At 37.5% G+C, this 22,495-nt stretch overlaps 1 protein-coding gene across 2 annotated transcripts in view; it reads right to left on the reverse strand.

Moving 5' to 3' along the window:
* CLHC1 (clathrin heavy chain linker domain containing 1) overlaps nucleotides 1-22,195 on the reverse strand; it is a 39,979-nt gene extending 17,784 nt beyond the window's left edge. The window contains exons 1-7 of one of the 2 annotated variants that reach the window (XM_082672329.1): nucleotides 22,004-22,195; nucleotides 17,893-18,080; nucleotides 15,005-15,135; nucleotides 13,210-13,411; nucleotides 12,982-13,094; nucleotides 12,520-12,613; nucleotides 3,837-3,943 (exon numbers count right to left, since the gene is read on the reverse strand). In XM_082672329.1, the coding sequence (XP_082528455.1) occupies nucleotides 3,837-3,943; nucleotides 12,520-12,613; nucleotides 12,982-13,094; nucleotides 13,210-13,411; nucleotides 15,005-15,135; nucleotides 17,893-18,080; nucleotides 22,004-22,180 (1,012 nt within the window). In that variant the 5' untranslated portion in view covers nucleotides 22,181-22,195. Of the gene's footprint in view, nucleotides 1-3,836; nucleotides 3,944-12,519; nucleotides 12,614-12,981; nucleotides 13,095-13,209; nucleotides 13,412-15,004; nucleotides 15,136-17,892; nucleotides 18,081-22,003 lie in introns of those variants that run through there. The other variant, XM_082672328.1, reaches the window with a different exon arrangement.
* Nucleotides 22,196-22,495: the final 300 nt, after the last annotated feature.

The following is a 22,495-nucleotide window of genomic DNA, read 5'->3' on the forward strand; positions in this document are numbered from 1 at the left end:
GACGTTACAAGTATTGGTAAGGATGTGGAGAAATGAGAACTCATACACTGGTGGTGGAAATGGAAAATAGTGCAAAGTTTAGCAGTTTCTCAAAGTATTAACACAGAGTTTCCATATAACCCAGAAATTCTTATTTATTTATTTATTTGTTTGTTTGGCTGTGCCAGGTCTTAGCTGTGGCAGGCAGGATCTTTGCTGCCACTTGTGGGATCTTCATTGCAGCCTGTAGGATCTTTAGTTGCGGTACACAGAATCTTTAGTTGCAGCATGCAAACTCTTAGTTGCCGCATGTGGGATCTTTAGTTGCAGTACACAGAATCTTTAGTTGCAGCATGCAAACTCTTAGTTGCCGCATGTGGGATCTAGTTCCCTGACCAGGGTTCGAACCCAGGCCCCCTGCACTGGGAGCTCAGAGTCTTAGCCACTGGACCACCAGGGAAGTCCCTAACCGAGAAATTCTATTCCTAGGTATCTATCCAAGAAAAATAAAAACATATCCACACAAAAACTTGTACAGAAACGCTCAGTTGCATTATTCATAATAACCAAAAAGTAGAAACAACTCAAATGACCATAAGCAGATGAATGGATAAACAAAATACAGTACATCCATACAATGGAATATTATTTCACCATAAAAAGGAATGAACTACTGATACATGCTATGGCATAAATGAACCTCAAAAACATTAAGCTAGGGCTTCCCTGGTGGCACAGTGGTTGAGAGTCCGCCTGCCAATGCAGGGAACACGGGTTCGTGCCCCGGTCCGGGAAGATCCCACATGCCGCGGAGCGGCTGGGCCCGTGAGCCATGGCCGCTGGGCCTGTGCGTCCGGAGCCTGTGCTCCGCAATGGGAGAGGCCACAACAGTGAGAGGCCCGCGTACCGAAAAAAAAAAAAAAATTAAGCTAAGTGAAAGAAGCTAGTCACAAAAGACTATTTATTGTATTATCATATTTATATGAAAGGTCCAGAATAAGTAAATCTATACAGACAGCAAGTAGATTAGTGGTTACCCAGGGTTTGGAGGATAAGCAATAGAGAATGAGGAGTTAATTGGTACAAGGTTTTTTTTTGGAATAATGAAAATGTTCTAAAATTAAATTTCAGTAATGGTTATACAACTCTGTAATTATAATAAGTTGATTAAATTTTGTGGCACTTTCCCCACATATGCCATATGCATATGCTAATTTAAACCTCAGACTTATGAAAGTTACTGTTTAACACCCAAAATGCCCTGTGTCAGCATTCATGATATAAGAATACTTTTGCAGTGTAACATGATCTGATAATCACTCAGTTATTAAATTGTAAATAATTGGGATGGTTTCTTGACTTCAAGTCCACTGAATAAAAACTATAAAATTACACTCTGTGTTACAGTGTACTAGGATCAAATACTGAAAACTGTGTGGGCAAAAATATGAGACACGCCCATTTGCACACAATTCATAGTCATGCGATCTCCATAAATACATATGTTTATATACACTATGTGTAGACAACAGATTTTCTGTGTTCAGGTAAAAGCATGTTTTTGTTCAAATTGCTGAATTTAAAGGTATTTTTAAGAAATTTATTTAAAACAAGCTGTATATATTTGACATCAAGAATTTCCACTTAGAACTAAGATAAGACTAATTAATCTCTAGATTTGTAAGCTACATTGAGTATACCTCCCCTTTATGTATACCCCTGCATCTCCTTCTGAGCTTCTCATCTTTTAAAAATGCATCTTAGTTTTAAAATAAAAGAATATTTTGTGATTCTCAGAAACACTCAGTAAGTACCACCAGTCTAGTATTGGTGAACTTCTCAGAATAAAATCCACATACCTAGAAAATGAATAAAAGTTGGCTGTTTTCCAATTTCACTGTAATTATATTTATTTAAGCATTAATTGCAAGCACTGAGTTTTACTTAAACTTGCAATCCCTACTTTGAGTAGACCAAGTCAAAGGGAGAAGAGAAAGAAACTCAGGAATATACTAATATCACTTAAAAATTTTTTTTAAATTTTTTTAATCACTTTTAATTTATGCTAAATTCAGAGCACAGCCAAAGAAAGAGTTCCTGGGTATTTATAAGATGTCTGAAACTTCTGAGTAAAAATTAAACATTTTAACATTTAACATTTAAAATTAAACATCAATGTCAAAAAAACAAAACAAAAAAAACCCCGAACACTAAAAACTACAAAATATTGCTAAAAGAAATTTTAAAAGACCTAAAAAAAATGGAGAGATATACCATATTTAAGGGTTCACTGGATCAGAAAATTCAATACTGTTCAGTGTCTGTTCTCCCTAAGTTGAACTACAGAGTCAGTGCAATCCCCAGCAGGTCTTTTTGTAGAAATTTACAAGCTGATTTCAAAAATTTAAACAGAAATACGAAAGACCTAAAATAGCCAAACCAAATCTGATGAAGAACAGAGTTAGAAGACTAACACTATCTGATTTCAGCACTTACTATAAAGCTACAGTAATCAAGACAGTGTAGTACAGGCATCAAGATAAATAAATAGATCAATGAAATAGAACACACCCATGGACAACTGATTTTCAACAAAGGTACAAAGGCAATTCAGTGGAGAAAGTCTTTTTAATAAATTATCCTCAAACAACTGAATAGCTCTCAGCAAAAAAATAAACTTTGACCCATACCTCACACCATATATAAAAATTAACTCAGGGGCTTCCCTGGTGGCGCAGTGGTTGAGAGTCCACCTGTCGATGCAGGGGACGCGGATTCATGCCCTGGTCCGGGAAGATCCCACATGCCGCGGAGCGGCTGTGCCTGTGAGCCATGACCACTGAGCCTGCACGTCCGGAGCCTGTGCTCCGCAACGGGAGAGGCCACAACAGTGAGAGTGAGAGGCCCGCCTACTGCAAAAATAATAATAATAATAATAATTCAAACTGGATCATAGACCTAAATGTAAACCTAAAGCTATAAAATCCTTAGGGAAAAAAAAATAGGAGAAAAATCTCTGCAGATTAAGCACAGATTTCTTAGGTACGACACTAAAATCTCAATCCCTAAAAGAAAAAAACTCATAAATTAGATTTCAACAAATTAAAGACTTCTACTCTAAGAAAGACACTGTTAAGAGAATGAAAAGACAAGCCACAAACTGGGAGAAAATATTTGCATCATATATCTGGTAAAGGATTTTTATTCATAGAATGGAACACTACGCAGCAAAAAAAAAGAATAAATTATTGATAGATGCAATAACATGGATGAATTTCAAAATAATTAGGCTAAGTGCAAGAAATCAGTCAAAAAAGGATACCTACTATATGATTCCATTTATATAAAATTCTCGAAAATGCAAACTAATCTTTGGTGACTGAAAGCAGATTAGTAGTTGCCTGGGGACTTGAGGGAAGCTCTGGGAGGGAGACCAATGGGAGGGGTGGGGAGTAGTGGGAGGGAGGGATCACTGCGGGAATGAGGGAACTTTTGGAGGATACATATGTCAAAACCTAACAAACTGTACAGTTTATGTACAATTTAGTGTATGTATGTCAACTCACCACAACAAAGCTGTTTTTTAAAGGAAGTGGAGCAAATCTGACAAAATATTAACATTTATTAAAACTTGATAGCAAGTACATGGCTGTTATTTATGTTTCTCACACTTTTCTGTATACTTGAAATATTTCATAATTTAATTTGGAAAACCTAATCAAACCCCTTAAAGTTACAGGTAAGGAAACTGAGTAAATGGTAGACCTTGTTTCCCAGTTCAATACTCTTCCCATTCTATCAGGAAAAAAAAAAGTATAATTAGCATACATATGTAAGGTTCAGAGAGAAATGCTTACCCTTAAATTTACTCACTGTCCCAATGTTTTGAAGAATTCTTCTAGGACTGTTTGCTGCAAAATAAACTGCCTTTTCATATTCTCCAAGTGAGATTAATTCATTCAACCTACAGCCAGCGCATTTCATTATATAGTAGTACACAAAAAAAGAAAAGTGATTAGAAATGTCTAATACAGGCTAAACATAGTAGCATAGTAATACAGAAAAGCACCTCTAATAAACTATAACTAGATTCATTCACTCTGTGAGATACTCTTTTCACTTCCTTCCCTAATATTGTTTTTTGTAGCCTCAGAATAAGACTCACCTGCCAGGTGACGTGAACCTGATCCTGTACCTTATTCCTATAGTGCTGAGAGCAAGCCATAGAAAGAGCAACTGAATTTATTCCGTTGAAAGAACTTCAACTGAATTTATAATGAGCTCAGATTTTTTTTCTCTCATATTATCTCCAGAAGAAAAGAGGAACCAGGGGAAAGAAGGGCAATCTGCTTAAAGGCTCAGCCTAGGGGAAATATTAATTGCACACAAAGGCTGCCAAGTTGAAGATCAAGAAGTGTCCTTGGTATTCAGAAGCCTTAGTTGTTCGGCCAGGAATCAGACTCCCAACTAAATGTGAGACTAATTCAAAGAAGAAAAGATAATAGTTCAGATACCTTAAGCTTCTACTTCTCTTCCTAGGGCAAAACATCCCCAACTCAGTCCTTACAATTAAAACTATGGCGGGGGGAATCGGGAAGATGGCGGAAGAGTACGACACGGAGATCAGCTTCCTCCCCACAGATACATCAGAAATACATCTACATGTGGAACAACTCCTACAGACCACCTACTGAACGCCGGCAAAGGACCTCAGACCTCCCAAAAGACAAGAAACTCCCCACGTACCTGGTTAGGGCAAAAGAAAAAAGAATAAACAGAGACAAAAGAATAGGGACGGGACCTGCACCAGTGGAAGGGAGCTGTGAAGGAGGAAAGGTTTCCACATACTAGGAAGCCCCTTCGCGGGCGGAGACTGCGGGGGGCGGAGGGGGGAAGCTTCCGAGCGGCGGAGGAGAGCACAGCAACAGGGGTGCGGAGGGCAAAGCGGAGAGATTCCTGCACAGAGGATCGGTGCCGACCAGCACTCACCAGCTCGAGAGGCTTGTCTGCTCACCCGCTGGGGCGGGCGGGGCTGGGAGCTGAGGCTCGGGCTTCAGTAGGAGCGCAGGGAGAGGACTGGGGTTGGCGGCAGGGGGCTAGTGTGCCACGGCCAGCCGGGAGGGAGTCCGGAGAAAATTCTGGACCTGCTGAAGAGGCAAGAGACTTTTTCTTCCCTCTGTTTCCTGGTACGCGAGGAGAGGGGATTAAGAGCACTGCGTAAAGGAGCTCCAGAGACAGGCGCGAGCCGGGGCTAACAGCGCGGACTCCAGAGACGGGCATGAGACGCTAAGGCTGCTGATGCCGCCACCAAGAAGCCTGTATGCAAGCACAGGTATGGACACGCCCCTTCCGGGGAGCCTGTGCAGCCCGCCACTGCCAGGGTCCTGGGATCCAGGGACAACTTCCCCGAGAGAACGCACGGCGCGCCTCAGGCTGGTGCAACGTCAGGCTCACCCCGCATCCGCACCCCTCCCTCCCCCCGGCCTGAGTGAGCCAGAGCCCCAGAGTCAGCGGCTCCTTTAACCCCGTCCTGTCTGAGCGAAGAAGAGACGCCCTCAGGCGACCTACACGTAGAGGCAGGACCAAATCCAAAGCTGAGCCCCAGGAGCTGTGCGAACAAAGAAGAGAAAGGGAAATCTCTCACAGCAGCCTCAGGAGCAGCGGATTAAACCTCCACAATCAACATGATGTACCCTGCATCTGTGGAATACCTGAATAGACAACGAATCATCCCAAATTGAGGAGGTGGACTTTGGGAGCAGCGATATATATATATTTTTTTCCCCCCTTTTTCTCTTTCTGAGTGTGTATGTGTATGCTTCTGTGTGTGATTTTGTCTGTATAGCTTTGCTTTTACCATTTGTCCTAGTGTTCTGCCTGTCCATTTTTTTTCTTTTTTAAAAAAAATTTTTCTTAATAATTATTTTTAATTTTAATAACTTTATTTTATTTTATCTTACTTTATTTTATTTTATTTTCTTTCCTTCCTTCTTCCTTCCTCCTCCCTCCCTCTCTCCTTTCTTTCTTTCCTCCTCCCTCCCTCCCTCTCTCCCTCCCTCCCTCTCTCTCTTTTCTTTCTTTCTTTCTTTCTTTCTTTCTTCCTTTCTTCCTTCCTTTCTTTCTTTCTTCTCCCTTTTATTCTAAGCCGTGTGGATGAAAGGCTCTTGGTGCTGCAGCCATGAGTCAGTGCTGTGCCTCTGAGGTGGGAGAGCCAACTTCAGGACACTGGTCCACAAGAGACCTCCCAGCTCCACATAATATCAAACGGCGAAAATCTCTCAGAGATCTCCATATCAACACCAGCACCCAGCTTCACTCAATGACCAGCAAGCTACAGTGCTGGATACCCTATGCCAAACAACTAGCAAGACAGGAACACAACCCCACCCATTAGCAGAGAGGCTGCCTAAAATCATAATAAGGCCACAGACACCCCAAAACACACCACCAGACATGGACCTGAACACCAGAATGACAAGATCCAGTCTCATCCACCAGAACACAGGCACTAGTCCCCTCCACCAGGAAGCCTACACAACCCACTGAACCAACTTTAGCCACTGGGGACAGACACCAAAAATAATGGGAACTACGAACCTGCAGCCTGCAAAAAGGAGACCTCAAACACAGTAAGATAAGCGAAAGGAGAACACAGGAAAACACACAGCAGATGAAGGAGGAAGATACAAACCCACGAGACCTAACAAATGAAGATGAAATAGGCAGTCTACCTGAAAAAGAATTCAGAATAATGATAGTAAATATGATCCAAAATCTTGGAAATAGAATAGACAAAATGCAAGAAATATTTAACAAGGACCTAGAAGAACTAAAGATGAAACAAGCAATGATGAACAACACAATAAATGAAATTAAAAATACTCTAGATGGGATCAATAGCAGAATAACTGAGGCAGAAGAACGGATAAGTGACCTGGAAGATAAAAGAGTGGAAATAACTACTGCAGAGCAGAATAAAGAAAAAAAGAATGAAAAGAACTGAGGACAGTCTCAGAGACCTCTGGGACAACATTAAATGCACCAACATTGGAATTATAGGGGTTCCAGAAGAAGAAGAGAAAAAGAAAGGGACTGAGAAAATATTTGAAGAGATTATAGTTGAAAACTTCCCTAATATGGGAAAGGAAATAGTTAATCAAGTCCAGGAAGCACAGAGAGTCCCATACAGGATAAATCCAAGGAGAAATACGCCAAGACACATATTAATCAAACTGTCAAAAATTAAATACAAAGAAAACATATTAAAAGCATCAAGGGAAAAACAACAAATTACACACAAGGGAATCCCCATAAGGTTAACAGCTGATCTTTCAGCAGAAACTCTGCAAGCCAGAAGGGACTGGCAGGACATATTTAAAGTGACGAAGGAGAAAAACCTGCAACCAAGATTACTCTACCCAGCAAGGATCTCATTCAGATTTGATGGAGAAATTAAAACCTTTACAGACAAGCAAAAGCTAAGAGAGCTCAGCACCACCAAACCAGCTTTACAACAAATGCTAAAGGAACTTCTCTAGGCAAGAAACGCAAGAGAAGGAAAAGACCTACAATAACGAACCCAAAACAATTAAGAAAATGGGAATAGGAACATACATATTGGTAATTACCTTAAATGTAAATGGATTAAATGCTCCCACTAAAAGACACAGACTGGCTGAATGGATTCAAAAACAAGACACATCTATATGCTGTACAAGAGACCCACTTCACACCTAGAGACACATACAGACTGAAAGTAAGGGGATGGAAAAAGATATTACATGCAAATGGAAACCAAAAGAAAGCTGGAGTAGCAATCCTCATATAAAACAAAATAGACTTTAAAATAAAGACTATTAAAAGAGACAAAGACGGACACTACATAATGATCAAGGGACTGATCCAAGAAGAAGATATAACAATTGTAAATATTTATGCACCCAACATAGGAGCACCTCAATACATAAGGCAAATACTAACAGCCATAAAAGGGGAAATCGACAGTAACACATTCATAGTAGGAAGACTTTAACACCCCACTTTCACCAATGGACAGATCATCCAAAATGAAAATAAATAAGGAAACACAACCTTTAAATGACACATTAAACAAAATGGACTTAATTGATATTTATAGGACATTCCATCCAAAAACAACAGAATACACATTTTCCTCAAGTGCTCATGAAACATTCTCCAGGATAGATCATATCTTGGGTCACAAATCAATCCTTGGTAAATTTAAGAAAATTGAAATTGTATCAAGTATCTGTTCCGACCACAACGCTATAAGACTAGATATCAATTACAGGAAAAGATCTGTATAAAATACAAACACATGGAGGCTAAACAATACACTACTTAATAACGAAGTGATCACTGAAGAAATCAAAGAGGAAATAAAAAAATACCTAGAAACAAATGACAATGGAGACACGAAGACCCAAAACCTATGGGATGCAGGAAAAGCAGTTCTAAGAGGGAAGTTTATAGCAATACAATCCTACCTTAAGAAACAGGAAACATCTCGAATAAACAACCTAACCTTGCACCTAAAGCAATTAGAGAAAGAAGAACAAAAAAAACCCAAAGTTAGCAGAAGGAAAGAAATCATAAAAATCAGATCAGAAATAAATGAAAAAGAAATGAAGGGAACGATAGCAAAGATCAATAAAACTAAAAGCTGGTTCTTTGAGAAAATAAACAAAATTGATAAACCATTAGCCAGACTCACCAAGAAAAAAAGGGAGAAGACTCAAATCAATAGAATTAGAAATGAAAAAGCAGAAGTAACAACTGACACTGCAGAAATACAAAAGATCATGAGAGATTACTACAAGCAACTCTATGCCAATAATAGGACAACCTGGAAGAAATAGACAAATTCTTAGCAATGCACAACCTGCCAAGACTGAATCAGGAAGAAATAGAAAATATGAACAGACCAATCACAAGCACTGAAATTGAAACTGTGATTAAAAATCTTCCAACAAGCAAAAGCCTAGGACCAGACGGATTCACAGGCGAATTCTATCAAACATTTAGAGAAGAGCTAACACCCATCCTTCTCAAACTCTTCCAAAATATAGCAGAGGGAGGAACACTCCCAAACTCATTCTACGAGGCCACCATCACCCTGATACCAAAACCAGACAAAGAAAGAAAAGTACAGGCCAATATCACTGATGAACATAGATGCAAAAATCCTCAATAAAATACTAGCAAAAAGAATCCAACAGCACATTAAAAGGATCATACACCATGATCAAGTGGGGTTTATTCCAGGAATGCAAGGATTCTTCAATATATGCAAATCAATCAACGTGATACACCATATTAACAAATTGAAGGAGAAAAACCATATGATCATCTCAATAGATGCAGAGAAAGCTTTTGACAAAATTCAACACCCATTTATGATTAAAACCCTGCAGAAAGTAGGCATAGAGGGAACTTTCCGCAACATAATAAAGGCCATATATGACAAACCCACAGCCAAAATCATCCTCAATGGTGAAAAACTGAAAGCATTTCCACTAAGATCAGGAACAAGACAAGGTTGCCCACTCTCACCACTCTTATTCAACATAGTTTTGGAACTGTTAGCCACAGCAATCAGAGAGGAAAAGGAAATAAAAGGAATCCAATCAGAAAAGAAGTAAAGCTGTCACTGTTTGCAGATGACATGATCCTATACATAGAGAATCCTAAAGATGCTACCAGAAAACTACTAGAGCTAATCAATGAATTTGGTAAAGTAGCAGGATACAAAATTAATGCACAGAAACCTCTGGCATTCCTATACACTAATGATGAAAAATTTGAAAGTGAAATCAAGAAAACACTCCCATTTACCATTGCACCAAAAAGAATAAAATATCTAGGAATAAACCTACCTAAGGAGACAAAAGACCTGTATGCAGAAAATTATAAGACACTGATGAAAGAAATTAAAGATGATACAAATAGATGGAGAGATATACCATGTTCTTGGATTGGAAGAATCAACATTGTGAAAATGACTCTACTACCCAAAGCAATCTACAGATTCAATGCAATCCCTATCAAACCACCACTGGCATTTTTCACTGAGCTAGAACAAAAAATTTCACAATTTGCATGAAAACACAAAAGACCCCGAATAGCCAAAGCAATCTTGAGAACGAAAAACAGAGCTGGGGGAATCAGGCTCCCTGACTTCAGACTATACTACAAAGCTACAGTAATCAAGACAGTATGGTACTGGCACAAAAACAGAAATATAGATCAATGGAACAGCATAGAAGGCCCAGAGATAAACCCACGCACATATGGTCACCTTATCTTTGATAAAGGAGGCAGGAATGTATAGTGGAGAAAAGACAGCCTCTTCAATAAGTGGTCCTGGGAAAACTGGACAGGTACATGTAAAAGTATGAGATTAGATCATTCCCTAACACCAAACACAAAAATAAGCTCAAAATGGATTAAAGACCTAAATGTAAGGACAGAAACTATCAAAATATTAGAGGAATATACAGGCAGAACACTCTATGACCTAAATCACAGCAAGATCCTTTTTGACCCACCTCCTAGAGAAATGGAAATAAAAACAAAAATAAACAAATGGGACCTAATGAAACTTAAAAGCTTTTGCACAGCAAAGGAAACAATAAACAAGACCAAAAGACAACCCTCAGAATGGGAGAAAATATTTGCAAATGAAGCAACTGACAAAGGATTAATCTCCAAAATTTACAAGCAGCTCATGCAGCTCAATAACAAAAGAACAAACAACCCAATCCAAAAATGGGCAGAAGACCTAAATAGACAGTTTTCCAAATAAGATATACAGACTCCCAACAAACACATGAAAGAATGCTCAACATCATTAATCACTAGAGAAATGCAAATCAAAACTACAATGAGGTATCATCTCACACCAGTCAGAATGGCCATCATCAAAAAATCTAGAAACAATAAATGCTGGAGAGGGTGTGGAGAAAAGCAGCGAACACTCTTGCACTGCTGGTGGGAATGTGAATTGGTTCAGCCACTATGGAGAACAGTATGGAGGTTCCTTAAAAAACTACAAATAGAACCACCATATGACCCAGCAATCCTACTACTGGGCATATACCCTGTGAAAACCATAATTCAAAAAGAGTCATGTCCCAAAATGTTCATTGTGGCTCTATTTAAAATAGCCTGGAGATGGAAACAACCTAAGTGTCCATCATCGGATGAATGGATAAAGAAGATGTGGCACATATATACAATGGAATATTACTCAGCCATAAAAAGAAACAAAATTGAGCTATTTGTATTGAGATGGATGGACCTAGAGTCTGTCATACAGAGTGAAGTAAGTCAGAAAGAGAAAGACAAATACCGCATGCTAACACATATATATGGAATTTAAGAAAAAAAAATGTCATGAAGAACCTAGGGGTAAGACAGGAATAAAGACACAGATCCACTGGAGAACGGACTTGAGGATATGGGGAGGGGGAAGGGTGAGCTGTGACAAAGCAAGAGAGTGGCATGGACATATATACACTACCAAACGTAAAACACATAGCTAGTGGAAAGCAGCCGCACAGCACAAGGAGATCAGCTCGGTGCTTTGTGACCACCTAGAGGGGTGGGATAGGGAGGGTGGGAGGGAGGGAGACGCAAGAGGGAAGAGATATGGGAACATATGTATATGTATAACTGATTCACTTTGTTATAAAGCAGAAATTAACACACCATTGTAAAGCAATTATACTCCAATAAAGATGTAAAAAAAAAAAAAAAAAAACTATGGCAAACAGGATTTAAAGAGTGTTGCAAATGAATGTGGAACCGCAGAGGAGAAAAACACCAAAGTAACATTAAGCAAATTACATAAAACTTTTAACCTCAACCAGGGTTTTTCTCTCGTATCTGAAGCTGATAGACTTAGAGGTGTAAGGAAATAATCCAGGCTTTGGTGCTCCTCAAAATGATCTTTACCCCTTTTTTGTACCATATCAACAAGCAAATCAACAGCTGAAAACTATTTAACATAGAAGACTAGGAATATTACATATATTCACTACATACTGGCCTCATAGCGTATGAATTAACCTCTTAAAGAATAAAGTCTTAGATCTCTAACCCTCTACTATAAAATATATATAATAATTTAATAAGTATTAGGGGGAAATATGCCTTCCTAATATGTCATAGGATGGAAATAATGAGAAACAAAGGACTAAATTGGCTAGGATAATCTGACACAAGGTCATAAAAAAATATAAAAATATAAATAAAACTTAACACTACAATCCACCTATAACCTCTGAAAAATCTCCTAGACCATCAATCTGGTATTTTTTCCACAAAGAATCTATTTTTTTAAATTCTAGCTTATTTTCTAATTTGTCTACTAGAGTAGAATTTTAAAATACAAAACCTAGAGACTACAACTCAAAAAGATGCAACATAAATGTGAAACATTTAATATCTTTAAATAAATATTAAATAAATGCTATAATATCTTAACAAGGAAAATCAAAAAGCTTTTTAAATATTTGCCTTTCAACGTAGTATAGCAAAATTTCAGCTTCTTTTGCCTTGCCTGGGTCATCTTCAAGTAGTTCCTCAACAATGCCTTGTTCACCTGTAAATACTGAAAGCACCACTGGATGATATTTAAGGTTATCAATCAATAGAAAATAACAAACATATAAATGTTTAATACCAACAACTTAATGCTATAGTTTCTAATAGCACCAACCTCTTCCTAAACTGAGTAGCTTCCCCATCCCTTTCTTCCTTATTTTCAGGTATTCTCTCCTTGGCTAACCAAGTCTACTCTTTACCAATTATTTGTCAGCTGTTGAAGGAAGAAGCCCACAGGGTAACAGAGACCTAACAGAAGTAAGTACATTTTTAGTTTCTTTAAACTCAGCCTAGGAAAATCCCCATTCTTTAGCTTTCTGGAGAAAAAAACTGTTTTCCATTATTCATGTTAATTAATAAATATAGATCCTCTACCGTGTAAATCTTTATTTTTCTCAATGTGCTCCATGAAGTCTTGAAATGATCTGCTCATATCAGATTTTACCCACAAAGTAAGTGCCTGTGAAATAATCTGCAGTCTTTGATGACTATAAAGATAAAAAACATTAACAATATACTGAACCTAAAATCAAATAGTGGAATCTTAAAATAAACACAAATAAAAGCTTCAAACTGTAAAAAGTACATATTCAACTTTCATACCGGAACTGTAATTCATTGTTCAGATTTTCAGCTAAATCTCGCCGTTCTAATACCACAATCATTTCCTCATCTAAATCTGCCTTCCTCTGAGCTGGTAAATATTTTTTTGACATAAGTTGCTCAATTTCTGCATATTTATCTTCAAGATGTTTCAAGTATTTAGTGAGAGCATCTAAACTGACAGATTCTTGGAGAGTCATGCCTAAGGGAAAAGGGAACAAATCAAACAAGCCAAGCCACATGTGGGACTCTTGTGCTCAAACAGCAAGTCTTAGCAAAATAGGTCAGATGGTTGGCTATGTTAAGAAATAATTAAGAAATTGTAGCATGAACTTGAAGATTATTGAACATAAACAGAATTAGCATACATTTCTAAATGGCTGGTAGTTCTAAACAAATCATCAATGAAGACTTAGTGAAGACTGATGGTCCAAACCTTAGCATTTTAAGAAAAAAAATTTTCAGGACCGCATCACCACATCTTGCAAACCCCTAAATATCAATCTTATTCAGTAACACCAAGAACTTTTGCCTAATAATTCAGGATTCCTGTTCAATGATTTTTCCCTAACCAAACTTTCCATTAGTCTACTACAACTAACCCCAGGGTAATCTGTTTATTCTCTCCAATGCAAAGTTTATAAATGCCTGCCAAATCTTCAGTCCTTTCTCCCTCGGTCATTGTCCCCTCTATTCATTATTCATAACTGCCCCCCACATACACACACACTTCAAATGACTTTCATTCTCATTCAGACCAATTGTTGCCTTTAAAGGCACATCTCAAAATTCTCTTCAAGAAACCCCCCTGGATTAACCCTAATCAATTTCAGTCATTCCCTTACACCCTGTATCCCTTCAGCATTTAATCAATTTGTCAGCTATTTTGTACTTATTCATATGTATCTTATTTGTAGTCTGCTAGTCATAATTTTATACTTGAAAGTGAATCTAGTCCCTGCTTCAATCAATCATAGGATGATCATTCAACTTCAGTTAAAATCCTCTGGTGTGGGGTAGCTCATTATCTCAAGACATAGCTTCTTCCATTGAAACCAAATCTGACTTCCTAAAATTTCCACTTATTGATTCTGCCTCTGGATAAACACTAGTTGGAATTTTGAAAAGTTTTGAATGCAGTTATCTATTCTCAAAGTCTTTCTTTACTCCAGGATGTATATTTGCAATTCCTCTATCCATTCATCATACAAATCTCTCAATATTCTGGAGGAATTCCAGGATATACTCCAATTTCTTAAAATGTGGCTTGGCTGAAAATGAGGAACCAGTGAATGCTGACATCAATGTGAATCAACAATATTCACCATAACTTTACGTACCACAGTTTTTTCACATATTTCATGGGTTCTCAAACTATAAAATGCATCAGAATAACCTGGAGAACTTGTTAAAACACTGACTGCTGGGCTCCACCACCCGACCCCGACTCCCATCCCTGGAATTTCTGACAGAGTAAATCTGCAGCAGGACAAAAAAATTTGCATTTCTAACAGGTTCCCAGGTAATGCTGATGTTGATGTAGGAATCACACTTTAAGAGCCACTGTACTATACTTTATATAATCCAGCCAGACTGGAACTCTTTCAATCGTTTAGGGTTGTTAAGTTTTCTCATTCCCTTGTATGTACCTAGAGGCCAGACTAAAGCTGTTTGCAAAGTCTGGCTAAAGTCCCGATATACTTGGAAGATATATACATGGTAACACATATATATTAATTTGTGTAACTGGAAACAGTTGGAATTTCTCTCAAATATTTTAAACAAAATACTGTACCTGGAATAGGTTTTGAAGGATCTTTGCAGCAAATACAACATTGTTCTTTTGTGTCATACTCTGCCCTAAGTTGTTTCATTTCATCTATTTGCAATTGAATCTTTGAGGAATTATTTTCAATAAGCCTCATCCTGAAAAACAGAAAGGCTTTTTTATGTTTCTTTCAATGAATTATTTAATCATACAATTCAAAGTAAAACAGGTTAAATTATTACTTTAATTTGGCTAATTATCATTTTGTACCGTTATGAACGTAGACGGAAGTTTACAAAAGAATGCCTAGGAAGTTAACTAACCTCACAAGTGAGGAACAATTTTCTTTCAAAGCATCAATAAAATCTTATACTGCCTATGATTCGTAACCTTATTGGAAATTTGTAAGTATTAAACATAATAATCTAGCCGCAAAGTACTATGTCTATTCCCTTTAGTTGAAAATTACCTTTGCAATTTAAAAATTATTTTTGTTAAGTAATTGTATTAGTTTCCTGTTGCTGCTATAACAAATCACCACAAACTTGGTGGCTTAAAACAGCAGAAATCTATTCTTTCACAGTTCTGGAGGCCAGAAGTCCAGTATCAGTGGGCCAAAATTTGTGTTTTTAGGATTGTGCTTCCTCTAGAAGCTCTAGGGGAGCATCCATTCCTTGCCTCCTCCAGCTTCCAAGGGCTGCCGGCCTTCTGTGGCTGCATCACTTCAATCTCTGCCTCCGAGGTAATGATGCTTTTTCCCCTTGTGTCTGTGTCAATGCTCCCTCTACCTCTCTGTATAAGGACACTTGTGATGGTATTTTGGACCCACCTGCATAATCCAAGATAATCTCCCTAGCTCAAGATCCTTAATGTGATCATATCTGCAAAGATCCTTTTTCCAAACAAAGTAACATTTCCAGGATTAGGACCTATTTCTTTGGGGACCATTATTCAGCCTACTCTATTAATTTTGATTCTAGAGCTAGAGGAATGATAGCATCTTGAGATAAAACTGAGTTCATCCAGAAATGGAGGTTTTAAAGACCAAAAAGTAAATAAAACCTTCTTTTAAGCATTATTTGAAATTTACTTCCTAGTTTATCACCAATATTTTGGCCCAGGGAGGAAATAATAGATTAAAATCAGTTAGCTACATAAATGTTACAAGAGTTTTGGTAAATTAAAAACAAGTTTGTCAGTAGATAACCGCTACCTAAGTCTGATTACTATATAGAGTTCTTGGTAACTACAGATGGCTCAGGGTAGGAGCTTGCAGTATTTATGAAAGAGGGACTGTGGAAATAAAATATCCTTGGCTTTCATCCAAATAGTTATGCTTTAGGAAGAAAGACATGTTAAAAGTAAACAGACTTTCGAAAAAATTGAAAGCAGGGACTCAGACAGATACTTGTACATGAATGTTCATGGTGGCACAAGTCACAATAGCCAAAGGTGGAAAAAACTCAAGTACCCATCAACTGATAAGTAGATGAAATATGGTACATACAAACAATGGAATATTATTCAGCTATAAAAAGGAATTAAGCTCCAATACATGCTACAACATGGATGAGAAGGTATCCAGTCATTGCTCCTATCCACAGCTACTTTTATGATCTCTTTATCTTTGACAATTTCACTACAGTAAATCTAGTTGAGTATTTCTTATTACTTACAATGGGATTCTTTGGTCTTCCAGAATCTGTGAATTGATATCTTTCACCAGTTCTAGAAAATTCTCAGCCATATTCTCTTCAAATATTGTCTCTGTCCCATATTCTCTTCTCTTTGAGTTGTGATTAGACATAAGAATATAACTTTCTCACTCTGTCCTCCATGGTTTTTTTATAATAGCTTTATGGAAATATAGTTCGTATACCTTAAAATTCACCCTTGTAAAGTATACAATTCAGTGAATTTTAGCATATTCAAAGAGCTGTGCAAATACTACCATTTCTAGTTCCAGAACATTTCATCACCCCCAAAATAAGCCCTGGATCTGCTAGCAGTCTGCTAAGCAGAAGGCAATTTTCCATGCAGTCCTCAAAGGTGGAGCAGTTTACCTCTTGTTCACTCTTCAAGGGTGTAGCCCTTTATCATCCCGGCTTTATATGGGGAGGATTTCCCAGTAGACTACACCCCTTGGGCAGATAGATCCTGGGCTCTGTCTTTTGTACCCCTGTGCCACAGACTAAAAACTAAAGCTTATGGTCACTAGTTTTGATAAATGCTTTCAGGGTCAAAGAAGTTTTAGTGTGCTTCTCTATCTTTTGTCTTCTGTTATGATTTTGCCCTAATATTTCTGTCACTGCCCTGTCAGCTTCCTGTTACTTTTGGAAAAAAATTTCTTTACCATCTTATGTAGCATATTTTCCCAATAGGAAGATCTATCCCAACATCTAGCAAGCCACATTACCAGAAGTGGAGGTCAAATTTTACATAATTTTCCAGGTTGACTTGAAATTATCTGTAATAATTTACCCATCAATTACCAAATGGAACACTGAAAATTTGAGACTACTTAGCAAGAATGAGCATTTTATCCTCTCCCAGTAGGTTATTTATCTTTGTGCATCAGAGCATTAAGTGCTCTATTTCAGATGGTAATCATGAAATTGTACTATTAAACCTTCCATGCAAGAAATCACCTGGAGCAATTATCTGTATCCCTCATTTTATGATACTACAATGTGCCTCCAATTATCCTAAGAGATATTATAAAATTCTCAAACAGAATTAGTATTATTTTTCAAGTAAAAATATAGTAATTTCAATAAGAAGGGTAACATAAAAACATGGCTTTAAAATAAAATTGAAATTGAAAAAGAGTAAGAACCACTGGTTATAGTTACAATGGCTAGTTAATATAACAAAGTAACAATTATCACTTTTGGGCTACTTACTAATATACTTACTTTGCTTTAAGTTGAGTTATTCTTTTCCTATGATATACCAATGCTGTGGGCTCTCCTGCCAAAACTTTAAGTTTTCCATGAAGATGAAATGCAGTTCTCTGGCTTTTCTTTATTGTCTCAATAAAGGCATCGTATTCTTTTTTGATTGAAGTAAGAATGGATTTGTATGCAGTGACATACTCTATTACCTAAAATATGATTTTTTTCTAGAAGACTATGGATCAAAAGACTTGCAAATACAGATTATAGATTTTTTTTAATGAAACATGATGGGCCATTATAAATCTAAAATTTTACAAATTTGAGCTTGCATTCATACGCAAATACCACTATTAAAGACAGTTAATTGTTACTGAATATATGCTCTTTGTGAATCATTACAATCCTGTGAGCTTAAATATGAGAGAGAGAAAAAAAACCATGTTTTTTGCTCTACTAGGAATTAACACATACATTATATGAGGTCAGATAAAACCAATACCAGATCTAATTATCTCAATTCTGGATCTCTTAAATACCATTACATATCGTCCCTCATTACCTCCAAGTCTAGTCTCTGAAGGACTTCATTCAGACCTTAAAATCCTGGACTCCTTTCTCTTCCCTGTTTTTCTAACCCATCTGCTCCAACTAGCTGATCAATACTCTCAATTCCAAACTGTATTTCTAATCCCAAGATGTCAAGTGCAACTGGAGAAAACCCTTCATACCTTACATTCATGGTTTACAATGGTGTTTAAGTACATAATATCTCTGGAACGATAATGGAAGAGAATGGAAACCTACAGAGAAGGAAAGGAAAACAGAAACTTACAGAGAAGGAAACCTACATAATATCTCTGGATTGTTAATAGAAGAAAACAGAAACCTACAGAGAAGGAAAGGGAAGTAGGGTCTAAGATGAGAAGGACCAGACTTTCCACTGTATACTCTTATTGGTTCTTTTACTTTTCTTTTCTTTTTTTTTTTTCCTGGTTAATCTTGTGTAGGCATTACCCATACAAAGAAACAATAATAACTAAGGAGCACTTTAAAGAAGTTAAAAAACAAAAAAATTAAAAATAATTTATGGTTGCCAAATTCTGCTCACAAGGATTTTGGAAGGTGTCAAGGCATATAAAGAATAGATGTGATCAATCCACAGTTTTCTCTGAAAGATACAATTAGGCTTTCTACCTTTACTATATCTCTAGTCTCTGGTATACCACACTGTTAGCTAGAAAATACCTAGAAAAAATTATCCAGGTAGACATCTGGTCTATCAAGAAATTGTATAAGGAGGGGAGTTCCCTGGTGGTCTAGTGGTTAGGATTCGATGCTTTCACTGCCATGATCTGGGTTCAATCCCTGGTAGAGGAACTGAGATCCCGCAAGCCATGCGGCCAAAAAAAAATGGTATAAGGAGATAATTGCTCAATGCCAAGCACCAGGAAAGGATATCTGAATGGGAGATATTGGTCATCTTTTTGACATGACCATACTACCTAACCACCCAAAGGACTGCCACCCAGCAACTTTCAATAAAATAGAGGTCATTAATCTGTGGTCTTCCAAATTAAATACCCCACGGTTCCTGGCCATCCTCTATTCCACAAGCCTCTATGAGGTGCTGCAACAATTCAAAACAACTCAGATATGTTGATGGATAGAAAACAGACTTGTAGTAACATCATGATCAGCTCCCATATGGTTTTGCTAGAAGAAATAGATTTCAGAACACCCATAGGAATCTTTAAGAATGCACAGAAAATGCATTAAAGTAAAGGAGGGAAACTTGTATGCCAGAGGTAGAACAGTTTTGCTTGGTCTACAAAATATTTTAAAATTTAGGAAATTTCACCCCAAACCCAAATTTTCAGGTTCTCTTGAAAACTGAAAAATCTAACAATGTGGAACCCCCATTCCTTAATGGCAGTAATCAGCTGGAGCTTTAGATTGGATTGTTTTTTCATTTTACCACCGTCCCCATGATTCCTTATTCTGTTAAATCCAGTACACTTAACTCTTTTATATGACCTTCTTGGCCTCTAGGGATTCAAGTTTCAGACTCCGGTATTAAGGTTTCCATTAACTCCCCCCAAAACAGAGCCATCCTTACCAGGTACAGGGATCTGAGGGAGAGAAGGAATGGTATCCATTCCACCTCAGCCCCTACACACGAATATACACTATTTGTACAACACGCTACCAGGATGCAAAAGGCCAGTCACTTTCTGGAGTCCAATTACCTCCATAATTCACCCTTATCTGTTGAAGCTCACTCTTCCTAGCTTTGGTTTTCTTTGCTTACTAAGTCCTTTGCTTACTAAGTCCTTGGCTCTCTCTGCAACGTACCCTCAACTCTTGTTACACAGCCTCAGGTCCTCCTTGCTTTGATTTAGGCATGGTTCTCTAGGCCAAATCCTCTATCTTTGATTTTAAACAGAATTTGGTATTTGTTCTCTGGTTCTAAGTACTCAGAGATGCAAGCTGACACTTTCATCTTTTACCCAACCAGATCCTTCCGAGAAGGAATATTAGAGAAGGCAGGCATTAATAGTTTATTAACAATCAAATGTGTTGGAATAACATGAAAATGGAAAGGCAGATTATCTTATTGAGAAGCTAGAATAAAAGTTTCTCTAAGTACCAAATGATTTCTATTTCAGATCCCCTCTCAGTACTGAAGAATAGGATACTTCACAATGTACAAATGTACCATTTATAACTGTACAATGTACAAACAGTCCAAATGGAAATCCTGGGGGGTAGGGAGAAAAGGACTAAAGATACAGAAATTATCTTTTATTTAATCCCATGTCTTTTCTCTAAGAATTAAATTTACCAAAGCTCCTCCAAAATGACGTCACTATAACTATACTAATTTAAAGCAGAGAGCTCTTCATGGAAGAAAACTTCTGACAAGTGTTAGCATTTAGACATGCAAAGATAAGTATGTTACAATTATGATAACTTTCCTTTGCTGATTTCACACAAGTAGAGTCTCAGCATGATTCTTGATATTTATAAAACCTATTCAATACACTACCTTCAGTACCTTTAAATATTCACCTAATACATTCCTTAATGACTACAACACCAAAACAATTTCATTGATCATAACAACTTATAAAATGAAGCTAATCTGCCAGTGTACCAGTTCCAAAAGACAGATTTTCCAGATGACTTAAAAGGAAGAAAAGATTTTTTCCATTTTATACTTTTATGGATAAGCATCAATTTTCTTAATTCCACTTGTAGGTATATATCACTACTTTGTGTTCACTTTTCCTTAGAGTGAGGCACTATATTTTTATTTAGAGGAGAAATAAGACTCAGTGTGTAATGTTTAAAATTTAAACAAAACACTGAGTTCCTATTTTGCCTATGGCTGTTTTACTCAGAGACCAATAGTTTACAGAAGTCTTCACATAAGTAATAATTTCTTCTAGGTAAGGAGGAAAGAGTGCTGACTTCACTGATTTGACTGTCAGGGCATCTTACGTGGGTAAAAAAAAAAAGTGAGATAAAAAAATGAGGATCGGTGGCCATATTGCAATTGTTGTTAAGGAAAAGCAGGTATTTCTAGAACCTTGAAAAGCAAAATCAAATGTTACATAAAGCCACAGCATTTTCTTACCTCCATATTTCCAACATTCAGTGCAGTTAAACCCCTTGTTTACCATGCCTATCTAGACCTCTAATCTACAAGGAGTCTCAATTTAATATGCTAGATCAAATCTAAACCAAGATTTTAATTATACCACAAACCAACCCAAAACAACAAAGAACTACCAGGTTCATGCTTACAGCCCAATTCCTAACAAATCAGATAATGATTTGAGATGGAAGGTCAAAGTGATATCAGAGGGCACAGCTAGGTTGTTGCTCAAAAACTGATAGCCTGCACTTAAGCTACAATAACTGAAACTCTCATTAACTGTCTAGTAATATAAATCCAGCATTGCATTTTCCCCATTCATCCCTTTCTGACAAATTGGATGAACTTCTCAAAACTGACAAATGGAATGTAGTCAAACAAGCAGTGGTGTTACTAAGGCAGGAATATTAGGTGTCAAGATAGACCATTTCTACTACATAAAAAATCTGTTGTCTTAAAGCATTATGATACCTTATCAAAAACGTTTCGGTATATGATGTAATATTCATCAGCAGGTCCTTCCTCATTACAGCCCACTCTTTCAGTTTCTGTAATTATGTATCTTTGCATTCTTTCCAAAAATTCCTTGTCACTTCTACTAATGATAGGAGGGAGAACTGCATGTTTATTTATTTCTTGGACAGACATATGTCACAGCCTGCACACCTGTTCACCAGAGAAAAGTCTTGACTTGCTTTTGCAACAAAGCCAAAACTTTTATAAGCCTGAAAGAAAAAGACCATCAATTAATCTAAAGCTTAAAATAAATTAAGTCAAATATTGATCTAGGGCTTCCCTGGTGGCGCAGTGGTTGAGAGTCCGCCTGCCGATGCAGGGGACACGGGTTCGTGCCCTGGTCCGGGAAGATCCCACATGCCGCGGAGCGACTGGGCCCGTGAGCCATGGCTGCTGAGCCTGCGCATCCGGAGACTGTGCTCCAAAACGGGAGAGGCCACAACAGTG

The sequence above is a fragment of the Grampus griseus genome (genome assembly GCF_964374135.1).
Source record: "Grampus griseus genome assembly, chromosome: 15".
NCBI lineage: Eukaryota > Metazoa > Chordata > Mammalia > Artiodactyla > Delphinidae > Grampus > Grampus griseus.